Here is a 20,506-nt window from a genome sequence, read left to right as displayed (position 1 = left end):
TAAATTGGATGTTGTTTGATGGCAACACTTGCCTTCTCTTAGTGTTCTGCAATGTCATTCTGACTCAACTGGCTTGACTTTTGAGTCTATTTCAATTAGTTCCTTTTGTTTCACAAGCTGACAAATAAGCTGAAGTGCTGCTCTAGATGGAATACATGTTTTGTATTTTGTACTTCATATAGGCTGGATTTTCACCTGGAATTTCAGCTGGGCTTGCAGCAGCGACACTGTGGGCCAGTGCACTTCTGCTGAACATCTACTGATTCTCCAATCACAAAACAACCAATAAAAGCCTTGATGAAATTTCAAGTGTATTTTAAATACAACTGTATTAGAGCTCAATTTCTTACTGTGCTGTGCCAAGAACAATCCACAAAAAATAATTTGACACTGGATAGAAGGTAGATGTTGTATCTTACAGGTTTTATTTCAGAAAACAAAACAAACCAGAACTTTGCAGCAGAGATAGGAATGCATCTTATATTTTGTTACAAAGTGCTAGTGTCCTACTGGAGAATCCACAGCCCCATGAGCTGGTGTATAGCATGGTGTATAGTATGCCCAGGTATACTGCGTGTCTCACTCCATGCTGTCACATTGTAGGAAAAAAAAAGTCTCTCTGAAAGCAGTGTTAGATGTACATTAAAAACTCTGGGGTGAACAATGAAAGGGACCCAACACAGGTACTGAGGGGAGAACAGCAGTGTCTAGCAAAGCTGGGTGATGCCTTTCCACCCTGTGTTTTTCCAGAAGTATTAGTGGGAATTTACCTTACCTGACAGTTAAGAGTCAGTGTAATGCCATGCAGTTGCAAAAAGCAACCTGAGTGAGAGCTGGATAACAAACCAGATCCAGATGCACTGAGAATTAGCTGAATTCAGCAGGTTTTTAGTGGGAAGAACCAAATGAGAGCAGATGAGAAAAGATGGGACTTCAAGGAATGAATTCAACTGTTTTAAGGTAATTTAGTAATAAAAAAAGTGAATAGTGACTTCAAGGTCCCTGACAGGGCATCCAATACTGATAGAACATGCATTTCTTATTTTTTTTTTCCACTTTTTTTGCTCACTGAATCAGAACTTTCCTTCCTCTCTCCCATGACCTTTACATGGCCTTTAAGGCTGAAGCTTTTCCATTCCTGGTGTTTCTTTGCAGAGATACTGACGCATACCCAGTAAAGGCAGTGCAAGATTGCATACGTTTCTTCTTTCCTGAGTAAATAGCACATAGATAAAAAAAACCCTAAAGATTTCCCTTCTGCTGCTTTTGACTCAGAGACAGATCTGCTCCCATGTGAACAGCCAGTGTCTACTGGCTTCATAAAGTCTGTTCTGGGATCTTCTGTGATCAAAAATTACATGGCAATCAAGGAAGTTTCAGGCATCCAAGGGCAGGAAAAGAGAAGATCCCCAACAGTCAAGCCCCAAGAGGGTAAAATATATGGGCAGAGCAGATTCCTGGTTTAAACAAGTTTCCAAAATAGTGGGAACCTACTACCTTTATGTTTAGGCATTGATGTCACTTGCTACTTATTTCTAAAAGAGAAACCATTCCTGAGTAAGTTCTCTTATGTCCAAAGACTGAAATCATAGCAAGGGCTGCTTCTGTGAGATAACTTCTCTTTTATCTTGGTGACTATCAACAAGCTTCCCAATTGTGCAAAGAAGACAAAATCCACAAAAACGAAGTAGATACCTAGAAAGTTCAGAAGAAAAGGCTAACTTTTATTCCAAAGCCTAACCACACTAAGTCCTGGCTCTCTCTGTCCCACAATCTCCTGCTTCATGCAATGCAAGTCCACAGAATTCTGGGGCACCTGAATGGATCTGTGGATCTTCTAAGCAATGTCAACAGTGCTGAGCTGGGTTCAGAAGTTTTAAAAAATAAAATGGAAGCTTCCAGAGTAGACACATGTAAGGAAGAACAATTGGGCAGAAGTTCTTTGCAAAATAATTGCCATCTTCACTGTGAAGCTGAGTGGATGATCTGACAGAAAACTACAGCATGCAGTTCTGAGGATCCATCTCTGTGTTTTGGCATCTTCCATTTTCCAGTGAAAATGAGCTTGTTTAAATATACCCAACCCAACAAGTTCATACTGTAGCTAAAAACAAATTCTGCACATACTGCTAACTCAGCCATATGTTAAAGTAAACAATCATTTGATGGTAAAGCAGGTGAAGTATCAAAGAAGCTCCATTTGAATAGTATTTATTTGCAATCATTAGTTTTAAACGGGAAACTGTTTACAGGCACACGCTAGATAACCAAAATAGAATGAACATAAAGAAATCTATTTAAAGGTCCTTATCAAATATTTCAAATATTTTATTAAATATTTTATTCAGCTTCATTATCACAGTTTGATGTAGTTTAGCATGTTATACACATGACTTAACATGTGCACTTAAAAGTATCAAATTAGAGGTTTTTGAGTAAAGTATGACATTCTATAAATGTGCTTACTGACTTAACTACACACAGCTAAGAAGGCAGTAGCTCTGTTATACCATTGATGGAGATGAACTATTGTAAGGCATGTTTACACCGAACTTTGGAGAAAATAAAACTATATACTAGGTAAAAAATTCAGTGGAAATACATGTGAGAATAGAAGTTGAAGGATTGGGCTCCAAGAAGAAAGATCATAGTAAATCAGTTGCATTGAAAGTGTCAACAGATACTGGTTATTAAAAGCAAGCACTGCTGAGAAAGAAGGTTTTGTAGCATCCAGGTCAGCAGGATCTGTGTTTCTTTCAGGTGTGATTTTTGAAACTCGCACCTTATGTTGTATAATGTGAAGAAAAAGACACCAAAATCTAGCAAGGAAGTTGGAAAACTATCGTCTGAAAAAGTTCAAAGTTGTTTTATGCGCGACCACGGGAACACATGTGCTGGGGTGACTGCAGCCCGATGTGTGTGCGTGTACGCTTACACACGTGTGGGCAACATGCATGTACTGCCTCTTTACTGCCTCTTCTGCTTTTGTGCCCCCAAAAACCCAACCCCTGACTGCAGTACAGCAGTACTGAGGGGCAAACAAGGTTCCAGCTTGGAGCTGAAAAGAGCAGACGAGCATTACATTCGGGAGCCCAGTCATTTTCCTGAACAATGTGTTTTTTCCAGTGGAGTACAGCGCAGGGCTGCTGGTATATGCTAAATGGCCAAGATCCAGGAACCACAATATAATTTTTTGTAAGACCTCCAGAAATGTTAAGCTATTTGCAGTAGTTTTTAATCCACCTTAAATGAAGGCCCTAGGTCATGATGACATGCTGCTCCCCCAGGAGCATCATGCAAGCCCAAGCTTAAATCCAAGAGCATAGTGGTCCGTGATCGGGGCTGCCACACTGTCACTGTGCCAACAATGCTGCCCCGTGAGGAAGAAGGGTTTCCAGCCTAAGCCTGGGTGTGTGGCTGAGTGGAGATCTCATGTCAAGTCTTCCTAGATTTCTGCCATCAAAGCATTAGTGGGGGAACATGAAACAGACATCCGTCTTAGAAGCTTCTTCAAAGTTGTCAATTCAGTACAGAATACTGAGTATATACATGACTATGGTAGTACTTCAGTGAGAGCATAAACCTCAGTGTGCCTTTTTCTTGGGGAATCCAGGGGAGGAGGCAAGTAACCCTTTCACAGCCTAAATATGTACTTGTTCATGGCACTCAGTGTCCTGAAGGGCCTCAGCATCCCGGCAGCTGTAGCTGACAGTTCAAAAATATGTACAAGGTAAGCAGAACGCCATGAGTGTTGCAAAACATGGCAAAGGAGCTCTACAACCTATCAAACAAGCACAGCAAACATCAGCATCTAATGGGTAACACAGGGTATACAACACCCAAGTTGCACAGTTATGTTTCCTTGCAAAATCAGGACTGGGAATGTAAACTCCAGAAGTTCAGCACGAGGCTTACTCGACACCTCTGGAAACATCACAAGTCCACCACCCCTCGAGCACTGCATCTTCTGCTCTTGCATAAACTGACCTCACTGAACCAAGCAGAGCTAGTGATCCTGCAACCCATATGACTGTGGCAGAGCATAAACAAAAATGCTCCAGCAACATAGTTTGGCTAGCACTGTATATTCAGCCTCTATGGTGTCTGCACTATATAAATGTTGCTCTTGGAAAATAAAAGCACACAGCGATATACAAATGGTATCAATGGCGAAAAAGATTACATGATCAAGCCTGAAAGCAAATGGAAGTTAACAAAAGTAGTCTTTTAGGAGAGGTAGCCATATTAGACTCAGCATTCAAAAAAAAGGGAGTGCACTCAAAAGGGTCAACATACATTATAGTGTCTTGCAGACCCATCATCTGGTTTCCTACATCATTTTTTTGCAGAATGTACACACCCAGGCACACACACACACGCACACACTCTCACACCACACCCCCCCCCCCCCCCCATATATACACATCTAAATTATTTTCTAATTCCCCTTTGTTGCCATAATGAGAATAAAGGACAGCTTTCCTTACATGCTCCTAGCTGCCCCCATGTCTATAACTTGCTTTCAGTTGGTTCAGTATCTGTACAGTAGCTAAACAGGCAGTGGAAATTAAAACTGCTTCAATTAATATTCTGTTGCAAAAGACAGCATCCAAACTATAAGGCATTCCCTTGTACTGGCGTGACTCACAACTCTACTTGATACAAACTACAGAATGCTCTTCAGCCTTGTGCTACAAAGGCAGCTTTCACCCAGATAATAAAGACCAAAGTTGGAATTTAAACACCACAAATCCACACACTTCTACCAGTCCCTTGTTCTTGTGCCCCTTTCCAGCAACGCTTATCACTTTAATTTCAAAAGTCATGCAACAATGCTATAAAATAGAAACCCAAACTACCAAGAAATCTCTTGCTCCTGACTTTGGGATACTGTATTAGTATAAAAGAGCATTCAGAGAGCTTAAATAAATATATTCTTTTCTGAAATCACAGCACATTCAAGGGGTAGTTACTGCCAAAAGCAGAGCATTAAGTAATCTCCATAGATGTTTTCAGAATAATTTAGTCAGAAAAGACCTGTAAGATATGAAGTTTTGATTGATTTGGTCTAATACCTGGAAAATAGTCTACTGTGGGGATAAGAATCTGCATCTCAAATGTTCTGCAGAACATATTTCCCATATTTGTATACAGTACTAGAACAATTAAGAAAACATTACAGTAATTTTCTCCCAGCTTCTTAGATCTGTAGCTTCAGCTATGACAATGTATTTTGTATGCCTCAGAACTATGAAATATCAAAGATGACTAAATAAATAAAAGCCAAGGAAAACTGGGACAGTACTGCATTTTACACTTGAGACAAGATTCCCCCCTCCCATGGATAAGTCACAGAGGACAACTACAGTAAATGCTTGTCTTTTTTTTTTTTTTTTTCAAAGAAAGGTTTATACACAGGTTCAGATCCAGAAAATAATGTGAAATGCATAAATATTGATAGCTTTAGCTAAGTTAAAATGGGTTCAGTAAAGTATGATACAACATATTCAGAATAAACAAAGCAGAAAAGCATCATATTTTGGTTTGCTTGAGATATACATAAGGTGCAACAATTTCTTCTCTAGAGGCATTTGTGGACAACGTGTTAACAGGTAACAGTGTTTGCTGGTATACTGAAGTACACACAATAGCAGTAAGATTTTCCAAAATGAAAGCAGCTGAAATTAATAAAAATTAAAACAAAACAAACAAGGAAAAAAAACCCAATCCCAATACAGTAAGATATTGGTCTGAAGTTTTTGTTGTGCTAACAGACTTTGTTACCTGAAAATACTGATACCCCTTCTAGTAGATTCAGGGAAAATTCTAGCTACTCAAATCAAGACATCACTCAGAGAACCAACAAAGGCAAATGCCTAGTGAACTATAAAGCTTTGCAGGATTTCTGCTACTCTCAGTGCCTAATCGCTTAAAAATTAAGCATATCTACAAAAAGGTTTGTAAGTATCTGAAAACAGTCATATCCAGTAAACTGACCCAACCCTACCCCCTCTCTAAGGGAAAGTCAAGGAAAAGCAGATCAAGTAAGATATTAATTAATATAGAAAAAAGTAATTTTCTGTTTCTTTTAAAAAAGGTACCATTAATATACAGAAATATCTCCAGGAACAATATTGAAATTTAAATCGAGGAAGGATGGGGTGCTTTGACAAAAATATATCTACTCTAAAGGTTTCTAGAGAAATAAGTTAGTACCATTGTCAACGTGAACGGCCTGCACTGTAACATATTTGGATTTCAGCTAATTATAAAGTGGTCCAAAACTCCAAAAGCCACCCTGCTGTGACCCACAAGTTTTAAGTCATTTAAATTTTTCCTGTCTTGTTAAAATAACTTATAAAACTTTAATAAAATCTTATTTAAAATATCACCATAGGCCGCAATGGCATTCTAGGGGCTCTTAGATATTTAGTCACCTGAATTTTTAAAAAAGCCTTTTCACTGACTCATTGGTTTGTAAATTTTGTTGTTCTTCTGTTGTTCCCTTCTTTCACCACATGCATCCTCGGTGTTGCTGTTTCAGTGACACTTCCCCAGCTACCTGCTTTTGTCAGACCTTTAATCCTTTCTTAAAACTCTTGTGGTACATTGTATATTGTTTCCTGACACTGAACCAGAGACTTTCACTTAACTACAACAATGAAAGGCTAAACGTAGCAAGCATTAATAGTTACTGTCCATATGGCTATTACATCAAATTAGTTACAAAATAACCTCAAAACACATTATCAATTCAGTCAAGTATAAATAAGAATGCCTGATAGAATGATGTAAACTTGCATCATTTAAAGACTTAATTCAAAGAACTTCAAACTCAATCTAATACTATCAAAAGTTCAGCCGGTATGACGAAGACTAATAGAAAATTATTGCTGGAGTCCAATTTGGTAAATTGTTGTGCTACAATGAAAAAGTAGGGAAACATCTTGTGCTATAGAAGAAGTACCCTGTTGAATTTGTAGCTTTAGATCAATTACTAGTGATCATTTTGCATCTGTTGGTAGGAATCAATGCTTGGTTATACAATAGTGTAAGTCAGAATAGTGAAGGTAACAGGCCAAGTGATACACTTGGCTTGCTTTTGGGATGTATTTATGAGAGCAAAACACAAAAATTCAACACAAGCAGAGACAGAAACTGGCAGATGGATCTGTTTGGTAGTCTGAATTCAGTCAAACGCTACTCTTCAGTTGTAGTTTAACTGTATACAGCTTTCCACTTCACCAACACAAACTGTAATTGGCCCTTTATGCAAACTCTGAAGCTGATTTGGACTGTGCATAGTAACTACAACAACGCCAGTGTCTGTAAAATGTAAAAGGAATGTGTACTGGTGTACACTGTATCGAAAAGTCATGGTTTTAAGTTATTCAGAACTGTGAAATAATACTAAGGTCACTTTTGAAAAACACATTTGCAGTACTTTTTGTTTACAGGAAAGTTTCACCAAGTCACTCAAATATCTATGCAAAAATAAAGGAACCCTCCAAGGCATGAAAGACAAGTCAATTATCTGCAGTATTTTCTTTTCCATACACCACACCTTTTTCTAATGCACATCATCCTGGTTATTCAAAGCTAAATTAAAAAGAAACAAACCCAAACGTAGCCTGTCAGAACTTTTCCCAGTAAACTCTACCACTCTGGTGGCAAATATAAAAGTGCAGAACATCTGGACCACGTGGCTGCCCAAACACCGCTAACAATGGTACATCTGTCCAGGCTGCCTTGAGTTCTCTGGAACAGGTTTTAAATTCATTCTACAATATAAACGTAGGCATAACCTATTAATATAAACCATCTTAGAACTTAAATCTTCATGTACAAAAATGACTAAGAATATCTAATAGTAACTAGTGCAGTGCGTCAGTGTTTTTGTTGTTTTTTTTTTTTTCTTTTTCATTTAGAATAACTAGATATTATATGAAACTAGTTCTCGTACTCTCTGGTTGGTAAAAGAGATGCTGTGTGAGCTAACAGTAAAGGCAGCCTTTTTCACACCAACCACCTGGTTACTGTTTAAAAGCCTTCAATAGAAAGCAAGCTCTGGGATCATTCCACTCCATTTCAGTTCATTAATAGACAATATCACCCTCCTACATACTGGGTTCCAATTTGAGGACCTGGCCCAAGTTGCTAACATCTGGCTTCCAGTGAATTCTGGGCCACTCAGAGCAATAAGCACTTTATTGCAGTCTCTAGTTCCATCATATGGACTGACTAGCTTCCCTTGGTAAAGACAAGGCTAGGATATTAGGTAAAGCACAATGTTTTACAATAAAGTGGAGCTTCACTGGTCAGCGCAGGAAATAAGCACTGGAGCCTGAGACATTTCATTTGGCTGTCCATCATGTGGGAGAGGTGTGGCCCTCTGACTTCTGCAAAAGAAGAAAAGAAAAGCCACCCATCAATACTTGGAGCACAGGGGGTGCTGTTAGCAGAAAGCAGAGGAAGCAGCAGCTGTAGGGTTTAGCACCCAACACGGACAGGGCAGCATGGAAACTCCTCACTGCTGCAGGTGCTCACCTGGTTACACCTGCTTTCAGAGGTGTTCCTGCAACAGGAACACAATATCCTGAGGACAAGCTGCACCACAGGAAAAATCAGATGTGATGGTATTGATCCCTTGGCGCAGGGTGTCATAAAAATAAATGGTGCCAGAATTATATGCTGGAAATCAACATCAGTCATGATACCAAATGGACTTGGGAGAACTCCTTTGCAGTTTGCCTTTTACAATACATACACCGAGCATGTCATTGCCTGTTATTTAGTCTCACAGGTGAGGTTCTATTTTTGTTACAGTATTTGTCATTGGCAGCAATGAAAATCTAAGGCCTGCTTCTTATTTACACCAGGGACACTTTACCTCACTCTGGCCCAGCTAAGACCCCCCCACAGAAATCCCCATGTGCTTCACACAAGGGGAGTGCAATGAAGTGACCTTGGCACAAAATGCACCTCAGACTCACAGTGCTTGCATGCACAAGGTAAATAAAGATAAGCAGAAGTCTTTAAACGAAAACCATGCTGCCAGAAGGATTCCGTGTCCCAAGGCTCTATGAAGCTATTTAATAAATTACATTCAGATGCTGAAGAAATACATCAAGCAAACCCCCAATTCTTTTCTTCACATTTCTGGCTATTTGCAAATAAAGTGAGTTACAAAAGGTAACAACAGTTGACAGAGTAGAAAACAGAGAAGCATCTAGCCTGTAGGATTGAGGTTTCTAGTTTGACTTCCATTTGCCAAGTCAGTGAGAGACTTGCCCAACGTATACCCCTCAGGATGTGAAACTGGCATTTCCAACAGTTGTGGGATATTTGCCCATTTGGTGTTTTCAAGCCTTATGAAAGGTGCTGCATTGCTCAAGCTACATAATGACATAAGATGGGATTCAGAGAAAGATCCAAGCACAAAGCTCTGCAAAACATTAGCTAGCTTCAACAAGGACAAAAGGAGGACAAGAACTCTTAAGAGGCACAAGGAAGAAAAACCACAGCAGAGCAAATCTTATTGCTTTTGTGCGTTCCTGGTCAGTGTGAATGGCAGTCAATGAAACCACAATGGTGTGAGTGAGAGCAGAGCTTAGCACAGCACTTCCACAAGTCCCATTTTGTGGCTTATGATGACAGACAGCCCAACTGCAGTGTGAAACCACTTCTCACCCAAAACAGCACTGCTTAAGCAAGAGAACAGCTTCTGCAGAGAGGAACCAGCAGATCTGTTTCTTTTAGGGTTCCTGATCTTCTAAAAAGCCTTTGAGCATTTGATGTGCAGCCTGAACTGGGTTCATCAATAGGGCCCATGAGAGGAACAGCTAAGTGAGGTTGTGAATGTTTTCATGAACTGCTGCCAGCAATCTGTCAGATGGCATCTGCAGAGGCTGAGATGGTTTCAAACTGGCCCAATGTTTCCTCAATGAGTTTCCACTGCAGGAGAGGATGGGGTTTGGTATGCAGTAAGTTCCATGAAAGAACAGCACTGGATAATCAGGACCAAAGAGGACCTGTTGTCATTGGTTTACTCTCACCAAAGGTCTGACCGTGCTGAACTGATTCATAAGCCCTGAGTAACCTGCACATTCTCCACCTGATCTGTATGGATGGCCTGCTCAGTAACTGAGAGAACCAACCCAGACTACCCTGTTCTGCCCCATGCTATTCTGCAGATGCTTTGCCTTCTACACAGCAAAGCACAAGAGTAAGAATAACTAGTTAGCTTCCCTCAGCCATGTTCAGCATAAAAACAATAATCTCAAAATGTATGAAATTCTCTCCATCATTTTAGGTGTTTAGGCCACTAGAAAATGCAAATCAGAGTGCAGTAGCTATTTAAATCTCCTATTATCTGACACATAGCATCTGATAATTCTCTCTCATTAGGATCTCAAACACTATCTTAACCTGTTTACATACAAAAACTGGTATATAAGCTTACTGGGAAGGATCATTTTACTAACTCCTAAAGAGATTACACTATCATTTAGGTGAAAAATTAACACTACTAAGCAAGTGGGATAAAGCAGACATTCATAGAAAGCTGTGGAAGAGGAAACACAGGCCAAATTAAAGTCTGCTATTCACATGCTTTCTGAACAAGCTGTCAGCCACATACTATATACTTAAGATAATGAAAAGAAAACCATACCTGTGTACATTTTCCATGGCTGCTACTTCTGCCAGAGCAGCTAAGCTAAAAAATGCAGACACCGCTGGCATATCTGATGTAATACTATGATTTTCCTCTGTCTCTGTGTTTCTGGAGCATTCACTGTTGCAATCTGTTTCTGCACTCGATGATTTTTGAAGAGTACTTTGTGGCAGCTCTTTTGGCTTCTCCTCTGCAAAGAAAGAAAGTTAAGCATGCATAGTCCATACATTCACTGCAGCCTATAGATATGCTGACTAGTCTGGTGTTACCAGAACCTGTATCTTTAGGATTTGATTCTGCCAGTGGCATCTGATTAATGTTGTAACCTCTTCTGACTTAAGCTACTGGGTCAGAAGCACTAGCAAGCACTAAGGTTTATAAAGCAGTTTACTGATTTTGCATTTAACTGAATTTGATCTCTTTGGTCAGGCAAGAGAGCTTTTGTGTATGTTTTAGATATAGTAGTCCTGAAAGATTATCTTACTGGAAAACTCCAACAAGGACTCTGCATTAACTGTCATACTGTGAAATTCAATTTTACAACCTATAACCAGGTGCAGTGCAATTTCTTTCCTGGACTGGAAACAAATTGTGAAAAGTAACCATTTTCCATTTCTCTTTGCACGAGTTCACAGTTCTTAGAGTGAAATACCCAGGGAGAAGAGACAAATTTGGTCATTCAAACAAAAGTTGGCCATTATGGACTCAGTGATTTCCCAGTTAGTGAATACCTGTATGTTAAATAATAACCATTCTAAGCAGGTAAGAAAACAAGCTAATTAAAAAACACTGCCCTCCTGATAGATTGCTTGTACCCTCAAACTTTCTCCAAGCATTCAGTTTTAATGAAATTTTAACTCCAATTTCCTTACCCAGTGTCCCTGCTGCTGGTGACACTCGCCCATCTGCTGTTCGGACAAGATGCGTGATCTTCGTTTTCCTTGCTTTCCTTTTCTGGCTGCCAACTAAAGGCTCATGCATCATTGCTGGCTCTGGAGTGTTTAGGGCAGATATAGAAATTTTATTCTTCCAGGCAGACTCGCTGGAATTTCTGTCTTCTAATAGTATGGCTGGAAGAGAATAAAAATGCAACTTTAGATGTAGAATAATTCAGCCACTAGCTATGCTCATTTTGCATGTATCTGCATAAAACTGTTCCTCACAGGTACTCAAGAGCATAACCCATGCCAAGATATGATCTGAATGCCACAAATGTTTGCAGTGAAGTAATAGAATGCACCTTAAAGATATACTGAAGGTTCAAGTTTCTAGTATTTGCCAAGAAAACTGTGAGGTTGGCAGTGGCACTTGAGTAGGAGCAGGGTATTGCTCTGTATAAAACATTCTGCAACAGAAGATGTCAGCAAGTGGCTAGGAGACAAAATGTGTTTAAGGAACAAGGGTCCTCACATAAGCTTATCTTAGCTCACAGATGGACTGACAAGCAGAATTCAGCAATTCCTGGCTAAAACCTAGTCTTACCTCTTTAGTCACTCTGCATCAGCTCCTCTAAGAAAGGGAAATACTGCCTTTACAAAATAAAGCAAAAACACCCCAAAGGCTGCAAATAAAAAAAGCATAACTGGACCACAGCTGAAGACAAGCATGCTAAAAGAAGGAAGTAAGCATGGACAGAATACCATGACAGAAATACTGCCCATATAAACTCAGAGAATGAGAAAGGAACAGTTTAAATCTTTCTGAGCAGCTCCAGTGTTGGTGTTCTGAAGCAGCCTTTTACCCCAAACTGGAACATGATCCCAAATTTTCACTCGACTAAAGAGTTTATTTTAATCTCGTTCACAAAGAAATTGGTCAGACAGCAATCACAAAACATATTTAAGCTTCCAAAGTCTGAGCTGAGTGCTTAGTGGTCAACTGTTTGCAATTTGCATTGATTCAATAAGCCATTCTGCTGATCCCACGGGGTATCACTAGTACATAAAGGCAATCTGTGACATCTTTTTCCCTCCTGTGATAAAGTGCTATGAAGCCTGCCCCATCTGTTATCACTTGTTATCACTGTCAGCTAGGGTTAGAAAGAGGCTACAAGTAGCAAATGGAATGCTCAATTAATTTTTTACAGGTGCCTGTCTAACATGTTTTGAAATTGGGAACACTCATGATAGATACCTGCACCAAGCTCTTGAGGTATTTTTCCCCAGTATATCGACATCCTGAATGATTATGTATTTTTTCCTAAATATTTTTTCCTGCACCTCATCTCCCCTGCTGCATCTTCAGTGCATTATTTTCTTTACTCCCTGTCAGGTTAGCTCCCATCTCTTTGCAACAGTCCTTGATATATTTTCCACAGCTGTTACTGTGTCTAAAGTTAGCTTACTCTTCCCTCCAGTTTCTTTTAATCTTTCTCACCGTTTCAAAGACTTTAAGACACATTGTCACTTTTTGGGTGATTTGACCAGCAGAAATTACACACACAGAAGCCAGAGTACAAACAATTGCTCTTTAAGAAGGGCTAAGAACTAACAATTCCAATCTCCTGCACTGAGACTGGTGGTGTCACACAGGAGCATCCAGCCCCACTGTGCTGTGCCCAACAGCCTAACAGTCTGCATGGCCTTTGCCTTTCACCTTAATGTGTATTTCTTTATTGTTAGTTTTGTAGATTTAATGAACATTTTATTCAAAGATGTTGCTCATAACTAACCTTTATACTTTGCTGGCTTTTTAAACTGTTAATTGTGTGAGGATGTGGACTAGATGAAGAGAATAGCTGTAACACATTTCATCTTGCTAGCAGTTGCCCTTTGCTCTTCTGTTTGAGTGGGAAGGACCTTTTAATGTTTTATTGTCTAAGAATACAATCAGATCTAGTACATACAGAAACATGTACATACATACGCACAAACATTTGAAACATTCCAAACTTTAATTTGTTCATGATTTTAATTCACCAGTGCTCTCTTGCAAAACATTTTTGAACTTATGCATGTTCTTTGTTTGGAAAAAAAGCACACAGCTTGAATTAGCATTTTGAAGTGCTTAGCTCCAGCTGCCAACCTTTCCAGAGCTTTGCTGTAAAACTGATTTTTTTGTAAAGAGCGCTCAAGACAAAGCACAGGAAAAGATCCACCCTGTAACAGTCCAATTAAGTAAAAGCACCAATGACTGCAAATGTGACTTTCAAGTAACTCAACTGGACTAACAGTGAGATTTTCAGATAAGCTTTGTGCATCGAGACCAGGATCTTAATTGGAATGTATAATTAAATGGGCAGCTTTCTCTCCAGATTTCTTATTTGGGAATTGATAAGCGTTGATTATATTTGAATGTGTAGTCTAACACTATCTGTTAATTCTGATTTGCTCTAATTAGCACTTTGACACTGCTGTCTACATCTAGCTTGATTGAGTTTATAATGCTTTTAATCTTAGTACTACAACTCACTTTTTTTCTTTTCACATAATAAAAAAATTAAGACATGATTTCAAATAATGAACAACATACAATTAAAAGAGACTTGATTTGGTATGCATTTAATTAGATGTGTTGTATGTCAGGTCACTAGAATTTAACTTGATTGATCACTACAGCTGAGGGTTCCCTTTTATATTTTTCTTTCTCATATTGTATGTGTCAGAAAATAAAGAGAAAAAAACACCTTGAAAAGTAAAATAGACAATAGTGGAAGACATAAGGAATATATGATGCTGGCATGTTTGACTAAGAAACAGCAGAAGGTGGCTGTAAAAGCTCTGATGCAGTAAATATAGCCCCTCTCCATGTTTTTATATTGTTTTATATTCCCTTTCCCAAGTTTTTATTTTAATCCTTGAAATGAGACTTGAAAGCCGTCTGCTTTCCTTTTCTTCTCTAGCTCTAAAAGAAGCTCTTTATCACTTCAACACAACATTGCTGCCATACAGCCTTGAAGAAGGAAGGATTGAAGGTGAACAATGAGTATTTTGTGTGTGTGTGGGTGCAGGGTGAATGTTGAAGGGAAGAGCATCTTTTTGTCTTCTCTATCAGTTTTAGTGGACACTGGGTTTAGAAATAATTTCAATGACTTCTTTGCAGAGTATTATTCAAGCAGACATAAAACTTAACTTAGAAATCACACAAAGTCTTCACTCACAAGACCCTTTGTGCTGACCTCTAGAGGAGAAAGGAGCCCATGTTTCAACAACTCTACATCTAAACTATGTACTCCTGAACCTTCTTCAAGAGGAACAGCATCCCACTGCTTCAAAGGTATATCCATACAGATGCTCCAAATCAGGACCTGGTTTTGTTCTGCAAGAAGGATAGGGCTAGCCACGTTTAATTCCCTGTAGTTTTCTTTAATCCATTTGATATCCATTCTGCTTCCACGCTGTCCTGCATTCAAGAGCCGTCCCAAGAGGAACTCAGCTAATTTTCAGGGGGACGTTGTCTGGACATGAAATGAGGTTCTGCATCACTGTGCAGTCCTGCCTATAGGTCCTTGCATGCTCAGCTCTCCATGACAGTGCAGAACTCCTGGGCTATCTTTGCAAGCAGAGTTGAGAATATGCCATGAAGGTGTGGCATGCCTACACCACGGTGGCAGAAATGACTGAGAGACACATCCAGAGGTCTGTGCCAGATGGTTCCCCCAGCTAGGCTTGTTAAAGGTTTGCACAGACAGTTTATCCTATTCTGCAGGCATGCAGAGGATGTGTAGTCTTATTTCCCCCCACCTTTGTGAACAAGAAAAACAAAGTCAATTGAACTGACTCACCACACCAAAGCTTTTCAGATCAAACTCCAAAAAAACCACAGACTTTAAAGAATTTCTTTAGTGATGCCTGTTATGAGATAGAGCTGCAGAAGTTTAACCACACTTAGTGGGTCTAAGCATGCTGGTATCAAGGAAGAAAGGTGGGCTGTAATTATTTAATTGTCTTTATAAATATAAACAGTGAAAATTTAGCCAGATAGGGCATCGCTTCAAGTCATCAATGTCTATGGAACTGTGGCAACAACATTCCTCTCCCTCTCAGGATTTTTCAGAGAGGTGCACAGAGAGAAATGAAAGAGAAAACAATTTCTATTTCTGCTCCTTGTTTTTCCTATGTGGAATGTGTTTGGAGAATTGTTTACCTGGAGTGAGTGCTTGGTTGGATTCTGGTGAGGATTGTCTGAGCCTGATGGCCAATCCAACCCACCCTTGAGAGAGGGTCACGAGTTGTGTTAGAGTCAGAGAAAGTAGTATGTAGTTTGAGTATCCTCCTTTCATATAGTATGTTGATGTATTTTAGCATAGTTATAATAAAGAAATAATTCAGCCTTCTGAATTGAGTCAGACATGGTCATTTCTTCTTCCCCTGCATTTACAATACGGAACCACTTCACCCAGGAAGTGATGCCAAACAGACTGAACTGGCAGAAATTCCAGCTCTTCTGACAACAGGACACTGCTACAATACTGCTTTGGGGCCAGACAGCACGCAGAGATGCAGCAGGGGCTGGGGACTAACAAGCAGAGATGCAAAGCAGCAGATGGTCAAACCAGGTGTAGGAGACAGCTGCAGGAGCCTGCTCTGATCCAGCCCTCCCCCAGCCAGAATAGCTGCCAAACACACAGAGCTCCTGGTTCCCACAAAACAGGGCTCTGATGTGTGTGGGAGAGCTGCTGTAGGAGCAGGCACAGTGACCAGGCTGCTTCACGTGTGAGCTGTGCTGAGACCAGTGTGTGTGTTCATCCTCTCTTCTCCCCATCCCTGCCAAGGCCAATGTCACAACTGGCTGCCACACAGACCATGCAAGAGGCTCAGCACAGCTCACTGAGTGTACCTGCAAAGATGCAATCACTGACTTGTTATTTTAAACACTGCTTCCCATCAGAAAGCCTTGCTGGCGTGGCAGAAAAATAAAACTCCCACATGAGTGTTAACTTTCCCAAACTTTCTCATGGGTCCAGCTGTGCTTCTCTCAGCCTTCCTAAGGAAGAGATGTGTCTCTTGACATGTTCAACTGCATTACTGTGTGCTCTCTGTAGCATTTCACTGATGTTTAACTGGTTGTACCCACCCCCTGCTCTATGAGCAACTGCAAACTCTTTTAACATGGTGATGTGCCATGTACAATGTGGTCAAAATTTACTCAGACTTTCATACCAGAGACACATGGACAACACAACACAATCACATTAAATCTGCCTCTACTGCACTTACTTTCCTTCACTCCTAACAGATGCACACAGGCACAGACATTTTTCAAGATGAAAAAACATGAAGCCAGCATGACCTCTGCTGACAGCAATCCTTCCAAGTGTCTCCTCTGCAGCTATACAAACATTCAAGCTCCTTCTTTCTGCAAAATTAACTTCATAAAAACCAAAACCGCACATTAGGCAGACTTGTGACTCACCACGAGTATAGACTAACCACAAAAAGGAGGAGAAATTTTCATTTATTGTTTGATTCACAAAATGCCCAAATAAATATTATCTGAATTGAAATGAAGATTCTAGGATTCCCATCTTGAGTGCTGCAGAATAGGAGACAGCTCAGCCACATGGTTTAAGGCCTGTTAAGTTTAGGAACTTCTGGATGGAGGATGAAGATCTGTAGCAAGCACATGAGGGAGAGGCTGTCCAGCATCTGCTGAGGCCATGCCTACACTGCACTTTGCTGATCAACATTTTGGTTTCAGTCACTAATATCATACTTCAGAGTAGGCAACACTCCAAATTTTCTCCCCTCAGTAATTCAGGGGAAAATGCAGCTCCCCATCAATAGACAGACATCCATTGCCTTTCCTCTGATGATTGCATGTGGGCAGTGTAAGGATCCTAAGTGTCTTTGCTTTAGTCTTGGGAGGAACTTAGCAAGCTGGCCCTGCCCCAGCAAATGCACAGACACATCTTTAATGTTCAGACACTATGACATTACTCACATGCTTAACTTCCAGGGACATGCCTCTGTGCTGTGCTGGATCTTTGATCATAGTGCACACTTCACTTTGTATCCAAACAGGCTGGCTTCTTTTAAACAAATGCAGGGTGTGACATTTTGTTTACCCACGTTTTTATCTGCAGATTTTAAGGTATTTGTATTTTTTGCTCTTTACTTAATTATCCATTAAATGTTTACTGCTTATTTTCTCCCAGGAGAATTTAAACATCCATTTTTCTTAATAATTGGTCTACACGGTCTATTAATAATCCAGGAACAAAATCTGAGCAATGCCAAATAAAAGTTATGCTAATGTATGATGCCTTTTTTACACCAACATGGAAGCAAGATAGTTACTTCTCATAAGCAACTACCACAACATATTTGTTGTACAAATACAACAAGACAGAGCAAGTAATTTCTAATTATTTGCACCACAGAATGCAGAAAAGCAGGCAGTCTATGTGGGAAAATAGTGCATGTGCAACACAAATGACAGAAAACACAGCACCAGGAAAGGAGAGGAAATTACATGGCCAAGTCTTAGGAAAAGGTATTAACCATAAAGGTAGCTGGGGAAATTGGAGATAGGAAAAACAATTTTATTCTCTTAGAGATGAAGATGGGTGGGGAAGAAACCAGACAAACTTAATAAAGTCAAGTAAGCAGAACCAGGGAAGTTTTTCTACATTACAGGAACAATGCAGGAGAGAACATCACTGTGGAACAGAGGAACACCCTGGGCATAACTTGAATAGTGTGGGCAACATGATGAGAAAAGAAAAAGAGCCCAGGGAAGCAGGCTAAGCTATAATCCTGTACATACTGTACACTTGAAAATGCCCCTCAGAGTTGTGAGTTCCTAGCATGCAGGATTATGTTAGTGTAACAAGAAAAATACTTTAGGCAGCTAACAGTGGATAGTGGGCATACAAGCTCCAGAACATAACTTAAAAAACTGCAGAAGGTATTTTCAGCATGAAGCAAACAACTGATTTAAGATTTGCACACAGGCAGGGTTGGATGTTGGTATTTCTGAGATCTGCTGCAGAAACAAACACTTACATCCTGACCAGGCTCCTACTCCTCGACCAGCTGCAGTCCGCAAAGTTCCAGACAGCAAGAAATCACAGGGACAGGAGATAGGGACATGCAAAAATGCTCTGGCAAAATATGGCCATTGATACAGAAGGATGCACAGAAGAGCAGCCTAAGGACTACAGAGCTTTGGGCTGTAGAAGATAAAAGTTTTCAGGGCCAACTGCAGAATTGCCCTTGCTTTGTCAGCTCTGTGGCATGGCATCTGGAGCAGGGAAGCTGTAATTAAAGGGAGATGTGAAGTAAAAACTAAACAGCATCATACTGGAGAAAGGTAATATCAACTGGAGCCAGAAGGCAATGGAATCATAGCAGACAGGGAAAATAAGGAACCAAAGCAATCAAAGAGTAGAGAGCTGAGGTGTCTCTGTCTAGAAGCATTTTCCCAAGACTGAATTAAGAAAGAAGGCAGCCAAAAACCTTAATTAAGCAATGCACCAGTACCTGTGTCCGGAACATTATGCTTCTTTCTGTGCTTAAATTTGCTGACAATTTTGTGGAATAAGTTCTTTTTCTGAGACTGGAATGAACCTACAGACAATATTAATAATACATACTTTTAATCAGAAGCTCGAAAAAGAGTACAACAGTCACACTATGTACTGTACAACCTCCCCTTCCTATAATACAAGCTGCCACTTGACAGGGAAGTACAAAACCTGACCTTCTGCCTGAATGGACTCTGGAGGCTTTCAGCAAGCTGTAGCTCAATCTACCACCTCCCAGTGCTGAAGTGCACACAATGCACTTTGGGGAATGAAACCCTTAGGAAAGCCCAGCCATCCAATAAAACAGGGGTTTCCTGCTTGTTTAAAGAGATATTCTCTTTTGCATGTATACTGGGCTTGGCTGGGTGTTGGAATCTGTGGCACTGAGATGATTCTGAGACTGTAGAAAGTCTCTGTCTTTCAGCCCTGCTGCCAAAGAAGAAGCCATAATTCATCTGTGCTGGTTTCAAGGTTGTTTATTCTGTTTATCTCTAACATGTTCTGCTGCCCTGCCGCAGCTCTGTCCTGCAGGGCAGCGTGTGGGGCTCTGCCCTCAGTGGGATGGTACAAACATTAAATACCAGAAACTCCCTGTGCTGGATTTACAATAACGTGCCAATATCTGTCACCTACGTTGGACAGTGTGTCCCCAGCCTGAACCAACAGAAAAATGCCAACACCACAGTGAAACATGGAGGGCATGAAGAAGGAGAAAAAGGACAAGACACACCCAATTTCCTCCATCTTGTCCCCTCTGAACCCCTTATCTAGAATCCTAAAATTTTACTTTTGCACTCGTGCCACACTTAATTATTACTGATATCAAACACTCAGAGCTTGTAATTGATCCTGTAAGATTGAAAACTCTTTTCCATGGACAGAGATCACAGCCAGTGTCTCTGGGGGCTCTGTCCAGGGGGGTTCCTGACCCCTGCCAGGGTCCCAGACCTGCCAGGGCAGCCAGAGGGATGCCCTGGACTCCCACAGCTGGGAGGGAGTAAACAGCAATGCTGGAAACACACCCATTGAGTTTAGTTAGTGCTGAGCAGTGTTTACACCACCTCATTCTGGCATTCCAGCAAGTAGGCTGAGGGTGCTCAAGAGCCTGGGAGGGGACATAGCTGGGACAGCTGACCCACACTGGCCAAGAGGCATTTCACACCATACTCAGCACAAAACTGTGTTTGGGAAAGTGTTTTTTAAAGTTGTCCACTGCCCAAATACTAGCTGGGTATCAGTTTGTTAGTGGTGAGTGCTGGCTTTTGTATTGTTTCATCGCTCTCACTTACGGAGCTGTCTTCTTCTTGACCCAGTGTAACAATTTTGCAAAACTACTACACCCAGGAAGTGTTTTACCTTGTTTT

General features: G+C 40.4%; 1 protein-coding gene across 16 annotated transcripts in view; it reads right to left on the bottom strand.

Annotated features, from left to right (window-relative positions):
• Positions 1–402: 402 nt before the first annotated feature.
• The window catches only part of BBX (BBX high mobility group box domain containing), a 134,136-nt gene continuing 114,032 nt past the window's right edge, over positions 403–20,506 (bottom strand). For 14 of the 16 annotated variants that reach the window (XM_030284774.4, XM_072935620.1, XM_072935693.1 and 11 more), the window contains 4 exons: positions 19,099–19,185; positions 11,548–11,745; positions 10,673–10,865; positions 403–8,399 (listed from right to left, as the gene is read on the bottom strand). In XM_030284774.4, coding sequence (XP_030140634.4) covers positions 8,312–8,399; positions 10,673–10,865; positions 11,548–11,745; positions 19,099–19,185 — 566 coding nt within the window. In that variant the 3' untranslated portion in view covers positions 403–8,311. The remainder of the gene's footprint in view (positions 8,400–10,672; positions 10,866–11,547; positions 11,746–19,098; positions 19,186–20,506) is intronic. The other 2 variants (XM_041718340.2, XM_030284642.4) reach the window with 1 other exon arrangement.

Source organism: Taeniopygia guttata, chromosome 1, assembly GCF_048771995.1.
Source record: "Taeniopygia guttata chromosome 1, bTaeGut7.mat, whole genome shotgun sequence".
In the NCBI taxonomy this organism is placed as follows: domain Eukaryota; kingdom Metazoa; phylum Chordata; class Aves; order Passeriformes; family Estrildidae; genus Taeniopygia; species Taeniopygia guttata.
Note: the sequence above shows the minus strand (reverse complement) of the source record. Positions and strands in the feature narration are given on the sequence as shown.